Raw genomic sequence first — 19,943 nt, forward strand, 5'->3', positions numbered from 1 at the left:
GATTTCAAGACATAGTATCTAGCTCCAGTAATCAAGATAGTGTGACGGAGGGACAGACTATAGATCAATGGGACAGAACAGACAACCCAGAAACACACACACAAAAACGCCCAACTGATTCATGACAAAGATGCAACTTATTCAACAGAGGACAGACAGCCTTTTCAACAAATGGTGCTGAACAACTGGACATCTACAAGCTTAAAAAACAACCTTGACCTAAGTCTCATGCACAAATTAACTCAAATGGATAATGGACTTAAATATAAAACAGAACTGTAAAAATTCTAGGGAAAAAAGACAATCTTCGTGATCTAGGCTAGGTAAAGCTTAGACATGACACCAAAAGCATAATCATAAAAGACAAACATAGTAAATTGGAATTCATCAAAATTTAAAACTTTTGCTCTGTAAAATATCCTGTTAAGATGATGAAAAAATAAGCTACAGACTGGAAGAAAATATGTGCAAACCAAAAACCTGACAAAGCCTAGTATTTAGAATATATAAAGAACTCTCAAAACTCAACAGTAAAAAAACCCAAGCAATCCAATCAGAAAATGGGCAAAAGAAAGGCCGGCCTGGAAGCACACTAGTTAAGTCCAAGTGCTTCACTTGGGCGGCCCCGGGTTCGCAGGTTCGGATCCTGGGCACAGACCTAGCATCACTCATCAAGCCACGCTGTGGTGGCGTCCCACATAAGACAGAGGAAGATAGGCACGTTTGTTATCTCAAGGCCAATCTTCCTCACAAAAAAATAAAAGGGCAGAAGACATAAACAGACACTTCACAAAGTGAAAAAAGCACATGAAAAGATGTACATTACCCATTATGGAAATGCAAACGAAAACCACAATGAGATGTCGCTATATACTTACCAGAATGGCTAAAATAAAAAACAATACCAGATGCTGGTGAGGATTTGGAGAAACACTCATTCATACTTTGCTGGTGGGAACATAAAATTGTACAGCCACTCTGAAAAGGTTTGGCAGTTTCTTTCAAAAACCTAAATATGCAATGACCATACAACCTGGTAATTGTACTCCTGGACATTTAGCTCAAAGAAAACCAATGTTTACACAAAAACCTGTAATGAACGTTCATAGCAGCTTTATTTGGAATAGCCAAAAACTGGAAACCACCCAGACGTCCTTAAACAGGACAACGAGTATACCATGGAATTCTACACAGCAATCAAAAGGAACGAACTGTTAACACACGCAACAACCTGGCTGAATCTCCAGACTATTTGCCGAGTGAAAAAAGCCAATTCCAAAAGGTCACATACTACACAATCCCATTTATACAACATTCTTGAAATGACACAATTATAGAGATGACGACCAGATTAGTGGTTGCCAGGGACTGGGGATGGTGGCAGAGGGGTGGGGGCGGCTCTCAAGGGGTAGTCGGAGGGAGATCCTTGTGGTGACGGGACAGCTCTGTATCTAGATTGCAGTGGCGGTTACACAAATCTACACGTGCTAAGATGATATATAACTATACACCCACATTGCACCAGTGTCCAATTCCTGGCTCGATACTGTATTATAACTACATAAGATGGAACCTCTGAGGAAAACTGCGTGAAGGGTACATGAGACCTCTATCCTTGCAACTTCCTATGAATCCGTAATGATTTCAAAATAAAAAGTTAGTTATAAAAAGAAAAAAGCATCAGCTCTAACTGCGACTTGGTATCCTGGATTGGATCCTGCAACAGAAAAAGGACATTATTGGGAAAACTGGTAAAATCCAAACAAAGTCTGTAATTTAGTTACTAGTTTTGTACCAATGTTAATTTTTTAGTTTTGATAAAGGTACCAAAGTCATATAAGACGTTAACTTTAGGGGAAGCTGGCTGAAGGGCACATGGACTCTTCTGTGAATCCAAAACTATTTCAAAAAATAAAGTCCTGATGCCCAGACTGATTGAATCAGAATCCCAGGGGGGGTGGGCCCCAGCTATCAGTTATTTTTCATTTGCCACGATTCCAACGTGCAGCTAAGGTTACGAACCAGCGTGGTGCAGAGAGATTTTACCGTCTCCGTTTCCCACCTGGGTTTGCTCTTGGAGAGAATTCCTTGAGAACAACGTCTGAGTGAGCATACCATGTTCTCTGGCCTTCATTCCCACTGGTCCCAGATAAGGACCCAACTTCCTTTGAGAAGGGTTCCAGAAATCTCACCCCGCCCTGTCCGATCTACGGTCCTCAGTCCCTGTGCCGCCCCAGTTTCTGCACAGCCGAAGAACTGTGGAAGGTAAACACAGGGAAACCAGGAGGGAAAGACAAACGCCTTCTTGTTCCCACTTCTCTAAAGCCCCGTAGCTAGGAATAGGAAAAAAGCAAAGTCCTAAAGGTTTCAGAGATAGAAGAAAACTTTGATTTCACGGTTTTTTAAAAGAAAGTTGGTGGGGATCCACCTGGCCCATAACCACACTCCCCTCCCCTGCTGCTCTGCACGCACGTGACAGCCACGCAGACCCCTCGGAGGCCCGGGAGGAAGGGACGAGGTTGGTCTAACAGTTACTCTCCCTGGGATCTAGCAACGAAGACAGGATCAGGTGCAGCAGAAAGACCCCTTCCTCCCACCTGTGACCTCTTCTTAAAACAATGACAGTACAATGACAATACTGTTAGTGGCAACCAAGCCCACAGGCGGAGGAGAAACAGAAAGAGCAGGCCTCCTCAGTCCCCTTGGGGGCCAGCTCGCGCGCTCAGGGCTCTGGAATGGGTCAGAAAAGCAGCCTCCACAGGAGGGAGCGGGACCAGGGGACAGACTTGTGGGTAATGGTGCTTCTAGGTTTGGCACATGGGACACGCTGGGGCACACACTTGAAACACGGCAATGTAAGGAAAGCCAAACAGTTCACTATGGCCAAGGCCATGGATTTGAACCCCCAGCCAAAACTGGTGCTCTCGGTTTGCTCAAAAAGTGCTGCCAGCAGCAGAAAGTTGGCAAATTAAAAGCAAAGTGAGTACAGGTCACGGCCACATAAAGGAGTAACCGTGCGCACACATCACGGCTTGGCCTGAAGAGGTATGAATATGCTGCACTGTCACAGGGAGAAGGCTGGGCCCGGGGCCTCGAGATGACTCTGCTTTTTCATTCCCTCCGAAGCAGGCCTGCAGGGCTGTGCCGCAGCTGACCCCCATTTCCTAAAGACGGCAGGACCTGCCGAAGGCTCTTGGCACTGACGTCTGTGCTGAGGAGAGCCCAGGACCCGCATCGATAAGGGCCATCTAAAACGTGGCCTGGAGGGGATGGGGACAGGCTGGCAGGAAGCAACTCCTCGGCTCTCTCCAGGTCCCCACATGCTTGTCCATTCCCCAGACCTGGGGCTCCTGGCAAGCAGTTAAACTCCTGGGTTCCGCCCAGGGCTCTCCTCAGCTGGGAGGCCGGGTCTGCTGTGGGTGGACCCTAAAGGAGAGAAGGAAAGGGGAATTAAAATCAAAGCTGGACCAGGGAGCAGTCCTATCAAGGCCAGGCATTAAAATCCTCTTTAGGACAGGAAAACACAGGGAAGGTGGAGGAGCCCCAGGACACCTTAGGAGGTACCAAGGCAGGGCTGGGAGTGACGGGTGAGGAAAATGGTCAGCTAACTGCACCTCACAAGAAAAAACCACTGGGAGGACAGACGCTATCCCCGAGAGGCAGGGAAAGCAGGGGCTCTGCTCACAGCGGGCCAGCACCATGATGCTGGCCAAGAGGAACCCACCCCAGACAATAAAGAGCCCATGCTGGAAGGAAGCTTTAGTTTCTGAGGCTGAGTAAGTGTTTCATGATCCCATCTGTCTTCTCAAAAACTGAAATAAAGAGTAGCAATAGGGACAGGAAGGGCCCACCCCGCCCCAAGGAGAAGTGCCCCCCAGCTGGGTGAGCGGTCTATAGCGCTCCTCTCAGCAGCCAAAGGTCCAGGAAAGGAAAGCAACGAGAACGTGAAAGGGAAGTTATTTACCTTGGGTGTTTTCTTAAAACAAAAAATGCTCACTAGTCCACAGTCAATTATCAACTGCAGTTTCCAAATGTGCCAAAGAGGGAAAGGTCTATTGGGAAGGCTAGAGAGAGCAGAGAGAGAGAAGAGGAGACAAGCTATGGAGCTGACCCGGGAGAGCCACGCAGCACCGCAGACCTGGCCGCCCGCGGGGCAGGGAGAGGCGAGGCCGAGCGCACACTGCATCCTGCTGCTCAAACAAGAGGGACAGGAAGCACGGCGTCCAGAGCGGACTCTCCCTTGTAAATCCAGTCCTGTGAATGATCCACGTGGAGGTATGCCAACTGGAAATGGCAGGCAGCGGTCAGAAGACTGCTTCTGTGAAGGGCCAGTATTTTTAGGTTTTGCAGGTGGCAATAACTCGACTCCACTGTTGAAGCTCAAGGGCAGCCATGTACAATTCGTAAACAGAGGGGTGAGTGTCAATAAAACTTTATTTACAAGATCAGGCAGCTGGCCAGATTTGGCCTTTGTGTCAGTCTGCCAACCCCCGCTGTATTATTGTGCCAAAGTCACCCAGGGAATGGTCTGACCTGCACTATTTAAGCAGTGCCCCTAGTGACATCTCCACGTGTGTGGTGACACTAAGCTCTCCTGGGCAGTGCAGGGCCGGGCTAAAGGATAAACTGAGCCAGACCCCAGAGTGCAGAGGAGAGGCACAGAAAGGTAGCAGGCGACCGTGCTGCACATGAAGGTCAGGCCACACAGGGGAACATAACCAACACTGTGGCTATAAACAGGGGATGGTAACCCATTTCAAAGAGGAAACTGACCCACAAAGCCACCATAAATTGTTCCCTTATATGACTGTCCAATGAGCAGCTGAAGCCAAAAGAGGATTAAAAAAACCGCTGGGTATATGATAAAAGATGAAATGAAGGGACATCCATCATTCTTAGATTTAAGTCTGTACCTTGAATATAACACGCACAGTCTCAGTAGCAGATGGAGCCACAAAAGGCTCACATTTTGAAAAAACAAAAAAATGTCTCAGCTTTTGAGATCCAAGTCTGATGAGAAGGCGTGAACCTCTGTACGAGGGCATCTCACAAAATACAAGAACGTCCCAGTGCTTGAACACGAGCGTGTGATCAGCACTGACAGGTGGGGCACCGCCTGAAAGCGTGTGCTCACGTGGACAGGGCTGCGAGTGCGGCCAGCCCAGGACTCAAGCAGCACACCCCACCTAGGGTGCCCTTTGACCCACAATCAGAGATGGAACACTCAGGGGCTGGGCCACCCAGGTGGCCCAGGGTGGGGCTCTCTGTCCCTTGCACTTGCCCTGGCACCTCTCGGAAAAAGCCTTTCTATTTTAAAAACACGTTTGTGTTCTCAAGTGTGGGTCTAAGTAACCAGAGCTGTCCCCTGTGAGGCAGCACAGCCCAAAGGCCAAGGGCAGGCTCCAAGCCAGGGCCAGGGGTCCCTCTGCCTCTGATTCCTCATCTGTAAAATGGGCATAACTACTGCCTCTCAAAACTCGGAGGGAGTTTTCCTAGATGAGTCAGGACGCCGAAAGCTCTGAGCACAGTGCCAGGCAGAGCAAGCGTGTGACAAGAGCTCGGCATCCCATTGGGGGTGAGGGGAGCAAAGCAGGCCTGGAAGGGCAGCCTGCAGTTCCTGCCACAGAAGGAATTCCTCTCCAGAAGCCTTGCCAGCTCCTCCAGAAATGCCAAGCCCTGGAGCATCTCTGACCCCAACCTAAGAGCTCAATCAGAATAAAAGTACCTTCTCAAATAACCAGGACAAGAAAGCTCCCTGACTTTACCACTCCTACCCCAAGCCCACTCTCCACAGGCTCCTTTTCATTCTCCTTCCTCACACTGTAAGGGTGGGGTTTGCCATCCCACAGCCCAGATCCCACCCCTCACTGTAAAGTCTGTTTCTTCCAATGCGATCTTCGCGCTCACACTGGAGCCCCGGATGGGAGGGGCACGCCTTAAACGCCTCAGCAGGTGCCCTCCTAGATCTCTGGGATGGCGTCCACCAGACTCCACCTTCTGAGCAGGGCCCACTGCTGACACGAATCGCTTTCCAGGTGACCTCACACTAATCCTAAATGGCCGTGACCTTGATTTATTCCCATTTAGCAACTCTTCTCTAATTAAGTCAACCCATCCTAACAGGCCCTCAAGAGAAAAGGCTGACTTAACATATTCTACTTTAAATGCCAGCTGGTCCATAGCTCGTTGTCATTTGAGCCACTAAAAACAGTGAGAGAGGAGAGAGAAAAGGATGAGGCAAAAAAGGGAAAAAGAACGAAGCATGGAGGGCAGAGGGAGGACAGAAAGCAAGTCTGTGTGTGCAACAGCAAGGACTGGAAAGGCGACACGGGCGCCCTGGGTCGACACACAGCGGGATGTGGCCATGCGGGGCTCACCTGCTGCTGGGGCCGTCTTGTCACTGAGGAGCCTGGTCTGGCTGCCTGGGGTGACCTGGAGGTCCGTGTTCTCAGGGGACGGTGGCAGGTTCTGGGCTCGAGTAGCCAGGAGCGCATTGAGGTACTGCAGCCGCGTGACCTGGGGGACAGACAGCATTACCGGGCAGGTGTGACTTGAGAAGCCAGATGGAGATGGTGAAGTAGGAGAGGTCACATACTCCCTTCTGCCCACAAACAGCTGACCTAGGAGGGAGAGTCATGCTCCACAGGACAAGAAAAAGGAAGAGCTTTAAACTAGCTGAGGGCGAAGAAGAGCAATCAAGCAAAGTTTTAAGATCAAAAGAAGATCTCAGGTGCACAGGCCATGCCAGAGATGGGAGCGGACCACCAGCAGTCAGAGGGGCCTCCAGGGAGCCAAGGCCATGCATCCTTCAGAGCAAGCACAAGGTCCTGCTCTGGAAAGTCTGACTCAACCAGACTGTTAACTCATACTCATTTGTGACCAGCTGGTCTAGGCCCTTGGGGACACAAGGCTGGCTAAAAGCCAGGACGAACGAGCAGCCCAGACGGTCACCTTGATGAGCTGCAGGTCCGAGAGGGCCCTCACGGTGTAGTCAGGACAATACGCAGACACGCGTGTGCTGTCGGCTGGCTCAGGCTGCAGGTCATGGCGGACGGACTGGAGCGAGGACACGGGGGACTGGTGAACTGTCGAAAGGAACAATCAGTGACGGAGGAAGCACCCCGGTCCCAGTGGGGACAATTGCACAGCCTCTAAGATGCACCCCACAAATCACCCCAGAGAGAGCACATGGCCGGGAACTGTGAAAAGGACGGCAAACACACTTCCTCCTGGGAAAGGTCTGCAGGGATGGGAGGGAGCAACCAAGATGCGCCCTGCAGAAACGCTGCCCCTTCCCACTAGGCGGCCTGGAGATGAGAGAAGCCAGCAGGTCCCACAGGGGACCACCTTGTAGGAGGCGAGGGCCCTGGAGGAAGGGAAGCCAGCATCCTGGGCACTGCAGAGCCCCCGCCTCAACCACAGCCAACCCCTGCCCTCAGCTCCCGGAGGGGATGCAGCTTACCCGAGGATGGCGCCGTCAGGGCAGACACTCCATAGTAGGTGAAGGCCCCGTTCTCGAACTTCAGGCCCTCTTTCCCGATCTCCACCTCAACCCTGCCCTGGGAGGGGAAGGGAGAGAGAGGGGCAGGGAGAGAGACAGATGGGGACAGATTATCTCTCATGCCAGAAGAGAGGACAAGGAGAAAACACCAAGCCCAACTATTTAGGAGTGTGTATCCGGATGTTCCTCCCTCTTCTCAGACCCTTCCCTACTCTCTGAGCAGCAGGAAGCTCCGGCTGGGCTCCCAGTTACCTGCAGGATGAGAATGAAATAATCCACCGGCTGGCTGCGCTGGTACAGGTAATGGTGTGCAGCCAGGCGGTTGCTCTCGTCAAACCTCACTTCCTGGTTGACGCTGGGATGCTTCAGCAGGTGCAGCAGGACCTTCTCGGAGATTCGCAGCGGGCTGAATACATCCACCTCTGCCCCATGGTGGAAAAAAGGGATGGTGTCCACCAGGTCCAGAGCAGCCTGCGTAACCACCCCGACTCCTGCTGCCCCCCTGGGCTCTCCTCCGCAGGCCCGTGAGCTGAGTTGCCTCCCCAGCACAATAGCACTGGGCAGGCAGAAACACTGCCTGGCTCACGCTCCCTAGCCGGGGCTCGCCAGAGACGGCACTAGCCTGGCCCCAGCTCTCGGCCATCTGGCAGAGAGGAGCCACCCCTCAGGTGACCTCAGATGCTGACGACTGCAGAGAGAAGCGCAGATGTTCTCCTGGACACTCTGCTGCTTACTGGGAATGGGAATCAGTGTCCGTGCGGAGCTCTCCTGACGCACCGGATGGGGAGCAATAGGGAGGGACAGGGCCCGGCCGGCAGCCTCACCTCGGGAAAGGAAGCGCTGGGTGGCCAAGAGCAGCTGGGGCGAGATCTTCACTTTATAGTCCTCATCAGACACCTTGAACAGGGAGAATTCCTCTTTCCGCCTGAGAGGGGCATTCAGAGAAGTATGCTTCTTCCTCACCGCGGCGTCTCCTAGGAAAGGCAGACGGAGGCCTGGTGGGCATTCACAGCCCTCCAGTTAACACGACCAAACCAAGGGGCACGTGCCCACTCCCTCCTCCCAAGGCCTGGGGGCTCGTGGGGAGGCAGCATCAGAGGCCCAGGGACACACCCTTGGCACTGCTCCCCGGACGGCGCCTGGCTGTCACTCCCACCACACAGTAATCCTGGTGCCCAGGACAGAGTGGGCAGCAGTCCACACTCCAGCTATCTCCTGGGGAAGTACTGCAAGAGGATGCCCCTCTCCTTGGAGCTGGGAGAAGACAATGCTGATACAACAGCAAAGCAGCTTATAAAAACTGGTATCCTTGGTCATTAGGAGACCCCTGGCTGGAAAGCACGTATGTGAGGATTACTGCTGCTAAACAGCAGCCAACTTGGTGACCCTGTGCCCACGGTAGTCTGAGGACCCAAAGTAAAGATGCTGCATTCTGGGGACAGGCACACAGGCAAAGCGATTCACTTGGCAGCACAAGGGTGGGCGACTCAGCGTCCTAAGTGCCTGTGTGAGGTCCCCGCCGTCGAGCACGGGTTCTGCGTCTGCCCTGCAGACCTCAGCCACCTTCCGAAGAGGCAGGCACTCCTAAGACACTACCACAGGCCCCAGGATCACGTGTCCAGACAAGATCCTCTCAGTAGTAAAGAATGGGGTTCTCTGAGGAGACACTTCTGTAATGTGCAAAAGACAACGAGAAAGCAAAAGGACCAAGAAGACATAAGAATAGGAAGGATGCACAAAGGGCAGAGGCCTCACTCAGGGATGGAGGGAGGGAGTGAATGGTACGGCTGCTAACAGAGCCCCAAGCAACCACTGGGCTGGGGCGGGCCACCTTGGCTCTGCATCCAGGCTGAGGTGTGGGCCCTCCAGCAAGGGGGCGACACAGGGGTAAGGAGAACAGGGCCTGGCTAGGCAACAGCTCTGACTGCAGACCCAGCCCCATTTCCAGCAACACGAGACCCGCCACCCTCTGACACGCACATGTATCTCAGTAAGCTTGAAAGACCAGCTGAGAGGGAAAATCGCCAGCAATCAAGACTCACGGTAGTCTTCAGACTCATCCAGGATCTCCGACTTGATGATCTCCTCAATGACGTCCTCCAGGGTGACGAGGCCCAGCACCTCGTAGAAGGGGTCACCTTCACCCTCGTTGTTCACCTTCTGCACGATAGCCAGGTGGGACTTCCCTGGGGGAGGGGGACACTCACGTTACAGCCTCCTGGAGGCCTCTCATGTGTCTTCGCTCCTTCTGGCACAAGCCCACCAGAGAACAGAAGCTGACGTGTTTGTGTTCCTACGATATGCCAGGCGACAGGCAAGACTGTTCCTAGGTTCTTACCTAAGACTCTCAACATGCTCGTGAGCATTAGCCGCACTTCATAACGAGAAACCTCAATCTCAGACACTATGTTCACCTGCACAAGGCCACCCAGGCAATGGCAGAGGCAGAGTCAGTCCCAGGTCAGTGTGACTCCATGCTGTGAAACATGGTTTAGACGAGGAAGCACCCAGACTAGAAAAGACACAACAGGACTGCAGACACAAGGGCACCGGCCCCAGAAACACAGGCTCCTGAGACAGTCTAAACGGGGGGAGCCGAGAAGGCTATCCAGTCCGACTCTCCAAGGGAAGTTTTCCCAATTCTGAAAGTTGCCCTTCATTTCCAGAAGCCACAGTCTATGACAGTCACCCAGCGGGATGAAGACACATGGTAACCAGCCAGTCAGAGGCCAAGCTGTGAGGGAGGAAGAGCAGCAGCCTGGAACTTCTCACCTTCCTCTTCCGTGACTCTCTTAGGTCAGCTTCACTATTTGTTCTGTACATTCACAAGGAAACGTAAGCTTGAAAAAAGGCCAAGCCTCAGAGTGCTGGGGAACACGGGGAAAACTTCAGGAATTTACTCTGCTTCAGGTACATGCTTTTCACCTATAAGACTTTATACCCATCCAAAAGAAAGAGAATACAAGCCACAGAGATAATTTTAAATTTTTGAGTAGCCATGTTAAAAAAAAAAACAGGTGATGTTAATTGATAATATATTGCAATTAACTCAATATAGCCAAAATAGCATTTCAACACGCAATCAGTATAAAATATTAAGAGAGATTTTACTTTTTCTGTACTAAGTCTTTGAAGTCTTAGTATAACACTGCGTGCTTGCAGGGCTGGCCTGGTGGCACAGCAGTTAAGTTCGCATTTTCTGCTTCGGTGGCCCGGGGTTTGCCAGTTCAGATCCCGGATGCGGACTTACGCACCACTTGTCAAGCCATGCTGTGGTAGGCGTCCCACATAAAATAGAGGAAGATAGGCATGGATGTTAGCTCAGGGCCAATCTTCCTCCAGAAAAAAAAAAAGTGTGTGCTTGGCACTTAAACAGCACATCTCAATTCAGACTAGTTACCTTTCAAGAGCTCATCAGCCACAATGGGTAGTGGCCACCAGGCTGGGTGTGCAGGTCTAGGACACAGGACTGACAGCACACTTGGCTCAACCATGCCCTTCTTCCTTACTAGTGACAAAAGCTTAGGATAAACGCTGGCTGGGCCCACACGTAAAGGGGGTACTTGCTTCCAGAAACTTTCGGTAAAGCAAAAAGTCAAGGTCACTTTGTGGTGTGAATCCTACTTCACACACCTGGGGTTTCATTACAACGTAGTGACTTGAGTTTAGAAACACACCCTGTGGAAGTCTATTCCACATGCTCTACTTCGTTCTTCCAGCATCCATGCTCCCGAGTGGTCAGCTACAGGAAGAGCTCTGCCCCAAAGCTGGATAGAATGAAAATGTCAAAGTCAATGAAAAGCTAGGATCATCAGACCACTAACCAGATGATCAAAAAGGAATGAGGCTGTAAAAGAACTTTTTTTTACTGTACTCCATCAAATCGAAGATGCTATCAATGCTGAGATGCATCCTAACTGCAGAGACGTCAAAATGCAAAAAAAAAAGTGCATCTCCGAACTGAAAAAATGCAATATTTAGTGCTTGCTGTGTACTGGCCACCAAGTGCTTCATTCATTGATTAACTGACGAATACTCTGACAACTCTACGAAATGTACAATACTATTATCCCTGTTTTACAGTTTACAGAGAAAACCGAGGCCAAGAGAGGTTCAGGAACCACGCAAGTGCAGACCTGGGATTTGAACCCAGGCAGCTGGCTCCTGAGTCATTCTCTCCAGCACCCTGCTCTGCTGACCTGCACTGGAGAGGACGGACCAACTCTCAGGGAACCCTCCCCTGGGGACTCACACAGGGCCCGGTACTCTCTTCCGCACCCGGCCTTTCCAAGGAAAAGCAAGCCCCCCTTCAGGACACTCTAACCTCCTCGGACACAAATTACAGGTGGAAATGACCACATTAAGTCGTCTCCCCTTTCCAGGAGGAAAAGGCCAGAGGTCCCTGGAGAACCATCTGCTCATTCCTGCTGAGACAAAGGCACTGAAGGAGGAACGCGGCATTTCTAGATGTTTCCCGCCCCCAGCAGTGGTGTCGGGAATGGCTCATACCAGGGCAGACCACGGCAGCCCTGCCATATGGTACAAACCTGTCGGGCCAGATCAGGAAGGCCAAGGCCCGCTACCCAATTTTGGTCAGTAGTCTTTCTGGATTCTGGGAACCAAGGCCCAGGTTCTAGGTGACCATCTGAGAGCAGAAAGGACCCACTTCAGCTCGCTTCTTCCAGGAAGCCAGGCCCTTTGGCAGGTTAGCTACAGAAAGGACAACTTCTCCCTTGCTTTCAAACTTCTATAACATAGGCACTCACTGATGTTTCTCACTGATGTGCCACATGGCATGACTCAATGATGAAGAAAAGAAAGCAGAACCCCTGAAGAGCCCCTAAAACAGTGGCTGTGGGATTTAATGACAAGACAGAATGTCTGTGGGATCCAGAAGGCGACCACGACAAAGCAGTGGGGGTACAGAGACAGGGCCGCTGGAAGGATTAAAGTTGATTTCTCATCCGATAGGATAAAACGCTCTGAAAATACGGAGGCTCCTGGCTGGCTGACTGGAACCCCCACACAAGCCCCAAGACAGGTGCCTGCGGCTCTCCCTGAGCAAGCTCCACAGAGCCACAGGCAAGGGCAGAGGCACATCTGGCCAGCACAGACCAGAAAGCTCTGAGAAAGCGCTACAGAGTTTCCGTTTTAGTTAGCAGGCTCAAGGGTACTCCTAAACTTTACAGATGTCAGAGGACTCATCCACAATGCCTAAGTTCAGGATATTCTTAAACATGCCGCTGGGGTTTAAATTCCTCTGCCTCCCCTCTTTTGTGTTGTAAGGTGTCCTATGAGAAAAGGACGGTGCCAACACTCCTCGCAGGTCTGCCCCTTCAGGGTGTGGCAGGCCTTGGCTTCTGACAGACAAAGAACCAGAACTCAGTTGAAAGCAGAGAAAAGCTGAAAAGCTCACCCATCCTAATCCCTCCTGCGGGTGAATGTCCTTGAATAGTCTCAGTGGGGGCTGACAAAGGCGCTGGGAGTTAATGACTTTAAAGAAGATACATGTTTTTTACTATGGCTCCAAAGGACTCACTCTTCCTGGCAATGTTCGCACAAAATAAGTGGTGTCCTCTCAAGTCTGCACACTGACTGAGGGCTGCCCCACGGGGAAGATGCCTCTCTCAGACTATAATGTTCCAGAATAGATAGAACTCTGAAAGAACCAAAGGAAGAGGGCCTGGAACGGTACCTGCCAAGATGCCACGGACTCCAGCTTCAGGAAATTCAGAGGGCACCACCACCTCACCCACCTGGCAGAGAAACGGGCAGGGAACTCATCTCTAAAACCTCAGGCGCCATAAAGGCTATAACAAGCTCTTTGTTCATAAACAGAATGAAGCAGGGGGTTAGGCTAAAAAGGACTTTTATGAGGAAATATAAAAATAGATATAAAAATAGATACCCGCCAAAGGGTTGCATTGCACGAGAGAAGCACAGAAAGCTCTCGGGTGTCACAGGAAAGACATGGTCATTTTGCCCGGAGAATGGCCCTCACTCACCACAGAAGGAGGAAGGCAAGGGGCACTGAAGAGCTCCCCATTCAGCCTCTAGGTTGCAGATACCCCCCATCCCACTGGCTTCTAGTAGGAGGCTTTTCGGCACGTGGTTAGTAGGCAGCTTCTGGTCCGGCATCAGGCTGCATGAAAACTGCCTGGTTCTCCAGAGCTGCTCCAAGGCCACGGCCCCAGAGCGGGAGCAGCCTGTGCTGTGGCCTTCCCTCTCTACCGGCTCCTTCCATTGACACTTAAACCTAAACCCACTCGATTCACCCATCTTACAATCGAAGAGCAGAAGGCCTCCTCCCTGGCCTGTCCTCTCCCAGCCACCGCTCTCTGGCTTCCGCTTTGCGGCCACACCGCACGGAAGGCCTGTCTGCTTTAGCTGTCATGCCTCTTCATGTCCCATTCACTCCCCATCACCCCATGCCATGGCCCAAAGCTGCTCCTGCGAAGGTCAAGGGTATCTTCGTTGCTGCATCCAAACGACATGACACTGGCCTCCTCTCCTGATCACTCTCCTTCCCTAGGTAAGTGATCTCTGCTCTTAGCTTCCAGGACATTCCGAGCCTCTGGCTCTCCTCAGCAGCTGTCCTCTGCTGCCCTCCACCCCCTTACACACCTGTGACCCCCAGGGCTTTAGGCTTTCTGCTCCACGCCTGTGGATTGAGGGACCACTTCCACACCACCGATCAGATCTCTCCCTCCTGCTCGGGTCTGTCACTTGCATTTCACACGAACTGCCTCCTAGGAGTCTCCCTCTGCAGCCACTGCACAGACACAGATGCCAACGTCCAGAACCACCTCACGCCACCTGCCTCCCACCCCCAGACTCTCTCTTCCCTGCATGTGCTCTGCCTCAGGGAAGGGCGACACCACCACCAAGCCAGAAATCCAGGCCTCAATCTCAGCTCCTCCCTCTCGCTCCACAGTCCCTCAGTGAACCACAAAATCCTCCCAATTCCACCTCCAAACGCCTCTCAGATCTCTCCAGGCCCGCTGCGCACCCTCGTTCAGCCTACCATCAGCTCTCATCTGGACACCCTCACCACTGGTCTCCCTGCCCTGGTCTCCACACCAGCCAGTGATCTGTAGAAACCACTCAGACGGTGCCGCACTCTGCTCACAGTCACTGCCCTGGTGATCAAGTCCAGGCCTCCCAGGCCCTCAAGCTGGGAGGCAGCAGGGGCAGGACAGAACCCTCCCTCCCTGACTCCAGGGCCAGCACTGCCAGCCACCAGGCCCCAGGAACCACCACTGCCTGGGAAACTACCGTGGCCCAGATGGAGTACTTATCACCAGGAGGCTCTGTCTGGCGCCCCCTCCAGGCACCCCTCCCCAGAGAGGGGCTGCATGGCCACTTTCTGAGGAAACAGCCAGGACATTCTCTAGCAGAATAATCAGAACTGCCCATCAAAGGCCCCCACCCAATCTGAAGGTACCGTAGTACAGTAACAGTAAAGGCCTATTAACACCCAAGTCTCTTGAAAGTATCAAAGGAGGTGAAGTGTGAGAGTGCCTACTAGCAGCTGGCATACAGCAGTGCGAATGCAGGAGTAACATGGTCATTGCCGCAAAGCCTTGTCCCCCTGCCCTGACTGTCCAGGGGCTCACAAAGCACTTCCCATGCCTGCCTGGGGCCAGGAGACTTCACAGCTGCCCGGAAGATCAGGGGGCTTGACTCACTTCCTGGCTTCACATTATGCAGCCTTTAGGGTCAAACCCACCCATGGTCATGGACGTCCTGCATGCCCACCCTGTAGGAGTTCAGGTGTGAGAAGCATGACTGGTCACCAAGAAGCAGCTAAGCTCTGGGGAGCACACCCAAGGCTGACGAGGGAGAGCACTGGAGAGGACCCCATGCCCCCACACTTGGCGGGTGGGTCTCAGCTTTTACCTGCAAGCTTAGAAATTGTTCAGATAGACCAAGATGAAAGGAGAGGGTGAAAATGTGGTATTAAAGGAGAACTTGAGAGACCTTACTCAGGGTTAGAAATGGGGAAATTAAGCAAAGAAGAGAAGGCAGAGAAAGGGGAGACTATATCCTCCTCCATGAAGTTGCTTTTGGTGAAATCAAAGTGGAAGTTTCTTCCACACCTGCAGAAAAGTATTAACGAATCGTTCCCTTTTCGGCAATCAGGAAGGCAGCAGCCTTTCAGTGACCTTAACAGCAATGCCCTGGAAACATCACAGGCCCAGCTAATTTGATATCGTATGTGTGCAGGTCGTCGCGTCCAGGCATCTGGAGACTATGACTATGTTCTCTTCTGTTCTTTTAGTTTCTATCCAAGGGTTTAACCAAAAGCCCAGAAAAATGACCTGGGAGATGGACAGCTGGCAGTCAGAGCTAAGTGGACACACCTCCCAAATTGGGGGCCTACCAGGAGAAGGATTTTGCTGTCTGTAGCACTGTCACCCTCTGAACGACAGCCTTTAAATATCACAAACGATTATTCAGAGCGACAAGGCCATCCTCTTCTTTAAAAGGGCACTTAGAGGTCTCACTGCCCTACACAGGGACGGGACCCTTTTCTCCAGGCTTCCATAAAGCCCTACCCCTTTGGTAGAGGAGAGCGCTGGCATTCAAGTGCCCTCGACAATTCCCCAGACGTTACCTCGCTTGAACTCCTCCAGGACGGCGTCCAGCTTGGTGTCGTTGAAGACGAAGTGGAGTGGGTGATTGTAGAAACGGGTGATGGTGCTGAGCGGCGTGCAGTCTTCGGGGTCCACGAAAGCCAAGTCCTTGAGGTAGAGCATGTCTACGATGTTGGAGCGCTCCTCCTCGTACACGGGGATGCGCGTGTGGCCGCTCTGCATGATGCTGGCCAGGACGCCGAAGTCCAGCACGGCGCTGGCGTCCAGCATGAAGCAGTCCTCGAGCGGCGTGAGCACGTCCTCCACCGTCCGGCAGCGCAGCACCCCCTTGCTGAGGTCGCTGTAGGGGTCGCCGCCGCCGCGCGCCAGCTCCAGCACGCGCTCACGCAGCCGCCCGGGCCGCGCCGCCAGCTCCAGCAGCTGCCCCACGGGCAGCGCCACCGGCAGGGTGAGCAACACCGCCAGGCGGCTGAGAACCAGCGCGCGCGGCGCCAGCGCCAACGCCCAGCGCCCGCTCACGGCGGCCGGCACCACCTCGCCCACCAGGAACACGAGCCCCGCGCTGCCCAGCACAGCGGGCACGGCGCGCTGGCCGGCTGCGCGGTACAGCAGCACGGCCAGCGCCGCCTGCGCCAGGCTGGCCAGCAGCAGCAGCGCGCCCAGGGCGCAGCCGGCCCAGCGCCGCACCGGCTCCAGGCGCCGCGCCGCCGCACGCTCAGCCTCCGAGCCGCTCTCGCGCAGCACCTGCACCTCGGCCGGTACCAGCGCCAGCGCGCTCAGCTGCAAGCCCCGCGCCAGCGCCGCCAGCGCCAGCAGGCCCACCGCCCCCAGCCCCAGCGCCCAGGGTGGTGCCGCCTCCTCGGCCGCCGCGCCGCCCGGCTCCACGCGCACCGCCAGCAGCGCCGAGTGCGGGCGCACGACCTCGGCGCGCAGGCGCAGCAGCGCGCGCCACTCGCCCGTGGGGGCTGCCGCCTCCTGGGCTGCCGCGCTGCCCGGCCCCCCACGCACAGCCAGCAGCGCCGAGTGCTGGCGCACGGGCTCGGCGCGCAGGCGCAGCAGCGCGCGCCACTCGCCCGTGGGGACCGCTGCTGCCTCCTCGGGCGCCGCGGCCGGCCCGCCCTCGGGGCAGCCCGCCCCCTCGGGAGCCACCCAGGACCAGGAGCTGTTGGCAAAGCCCGAGCCGAAGAGGCGCAGGCGGAAGGTGGCCTCGGGCGCGGCCTGCACCTCCTCTCCGCTCGCCCACCCCGCGCCCGCGGCTCCGTCCTCCTCCAGACAGACACCCAGCACTCGCGGGCCCGGCGCCGCCTCCCCGTCGGCGTTGCCCAGGCAGAACGCAGCGAGCAACCAGCCTAGCAGACCCGCCGCCGCCATCGCCTGCTGCCCCCTCTCAGCCTCCCGTGCAACCTACCCCTCCGCCTCCCCCAGCCAATCGTCGCCAGCCTGGGCGCCTCCTCCGCCAATAGGCGGCGGGCGGGGGCGGGCCCCAGGGTCGAACTAGGCTGCGCCGGGGAGTAAACAAGCGGCGGCGCGGTCCTGGGGCGGGCTGGGGGCGTGGGGCTCTGAGCCCCGCGGCGGTCGGCCGTGGTTCTCGGGGTGAGAGGTGGGCGGGTTCGGGGGAAGCAGAGCCGCGAGCTGGGCCGCCTCCGCGGGCGCCTTGTTCCCACGGGCCGTCCCCGCGCGCTGGACGCCGGGCTCGTGCTCTGGGAAGTCCCTGGCTCGGGACTGCGGGCGCGGAGCGGAGCGGCTTGCAGGCGGAGATTCCCGTGTCTGGGAGAAGTGCTGTTTTCTTAGGAAGGGGCCCCGTGAACCACTGACCTAAAGAGCAAGGAGTGCTGGAAGAAGTACCTGTGACTGGGCGTCGGGAAGCTAAGGTTTATTGAAGATGTTTACTGATCATGCCCGACTCTGCTATCGGTCGGGGGACCTGGGGACATGAGACACAATCCCTGCCTTCAAGGAACTTGCGTTCCTGCCAGGGAGCGTGATGGTAAATATGTAAACACACGAGATCACTACCTCATTGGATCCTCACGGCAACTTCACGTTATTAATATTTTACGGGAGAAAAGGTCAAGCATGACTCGGCACGGATATTGCGTTACAACGCGACTTAATATCCTAGTCACCATCCCAGCCAGATTAGGAGACGGCAGCTCTGTCAGGAATTACTGTCTGGTCACTCCAATTCTAGCAGATCATGCTTGGGAAAATAACTCCTCAGGACCAACAAGAACTATTCAAGAGGATTCTCGCTGGAGGGTTATTTTAGAAGACCATATGGTCCATTGACAGTATGGAATGTTTTTCATCCGTTATATATGATCTTTAAGTGGTTGGAAGGAGGTACACAAACTGCCAACGGCTTCTCTATAGGTGTCCAGATTAAGTGTTTTTGTGTTTTCTTTACAATTTTATGTACTTTCAAATTTCCTAATATAAGTAGACTTTGATAAGACTGTTCATATACTATTTTAAATTATCTTTATAAGGATTCTGTAGAAACACATTTGCTGTATCATGAAAATAATATTTAAAAGGATAGCCCCTGTGGCCACAAGTAAAATGTTCGTGTGGAAAGTAATGTGCAAAAATGAGTAACCCCATGGTGAATGACCAAAATAAAAATTATTTTGTGAAGAACTCTTAAAAGGATGGCAATAGTCTCTCCTCTACGTTGTAAACAGCACCATGACTAGACCAGCCACATCTCTGTGTTTCCAGTTTTTATAACCCGGACGTTGCTATGCCCTTTGAGTAGTGCCTCACTTGCAGATTACAGATAAGTCACCAGCAGCAGCAGTAATGACACTACTGAGCCTTTTCAGTGAGTGGACCGGCAAGCCTCCTTTGAAGAAAAACATAATAGATTCAGCCCCTTTAGTTCACACTTGGGTCTTCAAGTCCAGATAAAATGCTGACATTGACATAAAATGGATGGCAGGCTTGAAATGAATCATGTGCCCAAAAAGTTAGTAACCAGCAAAGAACATTCCAGAGGAAAGACAGGAAAAACTCCCTATGGATTTTGACAGGGCTCTGACCTTCGCCAGGTTACTTTTTCCTTGGTCTCAGGCTCCCTTGGAAAACAAGCTATATCTCATTTTTAGGGGAAAACCTTTGAGGAGAACACATTTGGAAAACACAAATGATCGTTAAACTGTCAATACTCAAAGACAAAGCATCCAGTACAAGGCAGACAAAGCTGCACAGTGACTTTCTGTTAACAATGGAGGCCATGACAGTACTTGACCAGCTTTCTTCCTTGGCTCTGTGCCATTCTTTGCCCCATCCCCTGGTTAGTCACAGCATCAATGGACACACTTGGCACTTGACCTTCAGGTCCCTCATTGACCCTCCCTGGGCCATTTTCAATAGTGGTCATTTGGTTCAAGACATGTCCACATTTTAGCTAAATATTCTTGTGCTTTAAACCCGTAACTACTATGTGTGACTTTACTGGCTCATTCCTGCTTATCAAGTCTGCAAGTGTCACTTCCTCCAGCTGGTCTTCCTCAACCATCTTTACTAGGTTGGGTCAAGGTTATGGGAGCTATGCGCTCCTCCCCAATAGTGTCTGGTACTTACCTTATTCTAATTCTTATTCATTCATTCATTCATTCATTCGAGTGCCTGCCATGTACCCGGTACTGTTCTAGCAGCGGGACTACGCGGGAATAAGAAAGTCCCTCCCTGCTCTCCTGAAGCTTAGGTTCTAGTGTGGAGACAATAGAAAATACATAAATCTGTTTTAATATCTGGCAATAAATGCTGAGAAAAACAAGGCATGATAAGGGGACAGACAGAGGGACTGTGACCACCCTGTTTCAGATGGGGTGACTGGAGAA

At 53.1% G+C, this 19,943-nt stretch overlaps 1 protein-coding gene across 3 annotated transcripts; it reads right to left on the reverse strand.

The window, feature by feature from the left end:
• Positions 1-1,091: 1,091 nt before the first annotated feature.
• Positions 1,092-18,737, reverse strand: CNNM3 (cyclin and CBS domain divalent metal cation transport mediator 3). Of its 3 annotated transcripts, XR_002799995.2 has the most exons (9): positions 16,119-18,737; positions 9,544-9,687; positions 8,326-8,475; positions 7,754-7,923; positions 7,463-7,559; positions 6,952-7,085; positions 6,378-6,516; positions 3,965-4,064; positions 1,092-3,426 (listed from the first exon to the last, which is right to left on the reverse strand). XR_002799995.2 is itself a non-coding variant. In XM_023618635.2 (8 exons), exons 1-8 carry the CDS (start codon positions 17,467-17,469, stop codon positions 3,362-3,364), a joined length of 2,250 nt encoding a protein of 749 aa, XP_023474403.1. In that variant the 5' UTR covers positions 17,470-18,737; the 3' UTR covers positions 1,092-3,361. The 3 variants fall into 3 exon arrangements, 2 of the variants coding, with proteins under 2 accessions (XP_023474403.1, XP_070091208.1); XM_023618635.2 differs by lacking the exon at positions 3,965-4,064; XM_070235107.1 differs by lacking the exons at positions 1,092-3,426; positions 3,965-4,064 and adding an exon at positions 4,139-4,318.
• Positions 18,738-19,943: the final 1,206 nt, after the last annotated feature.

Source organism: Equus caballus, chromosome 15 (assembly GCF_041296265.1).
Source record: "Equus caballus isolate H_3958 breed thoroughbred chromosome 15, TB-T2T, whole genome shotgun sequence".
NCBI classification, from domain to species: domain Eukaryota; kingdom Metazoa; phylum Chordata; class Mammalia; order Perissodactyla; family Equidae; genus Equus; species Equus caballus.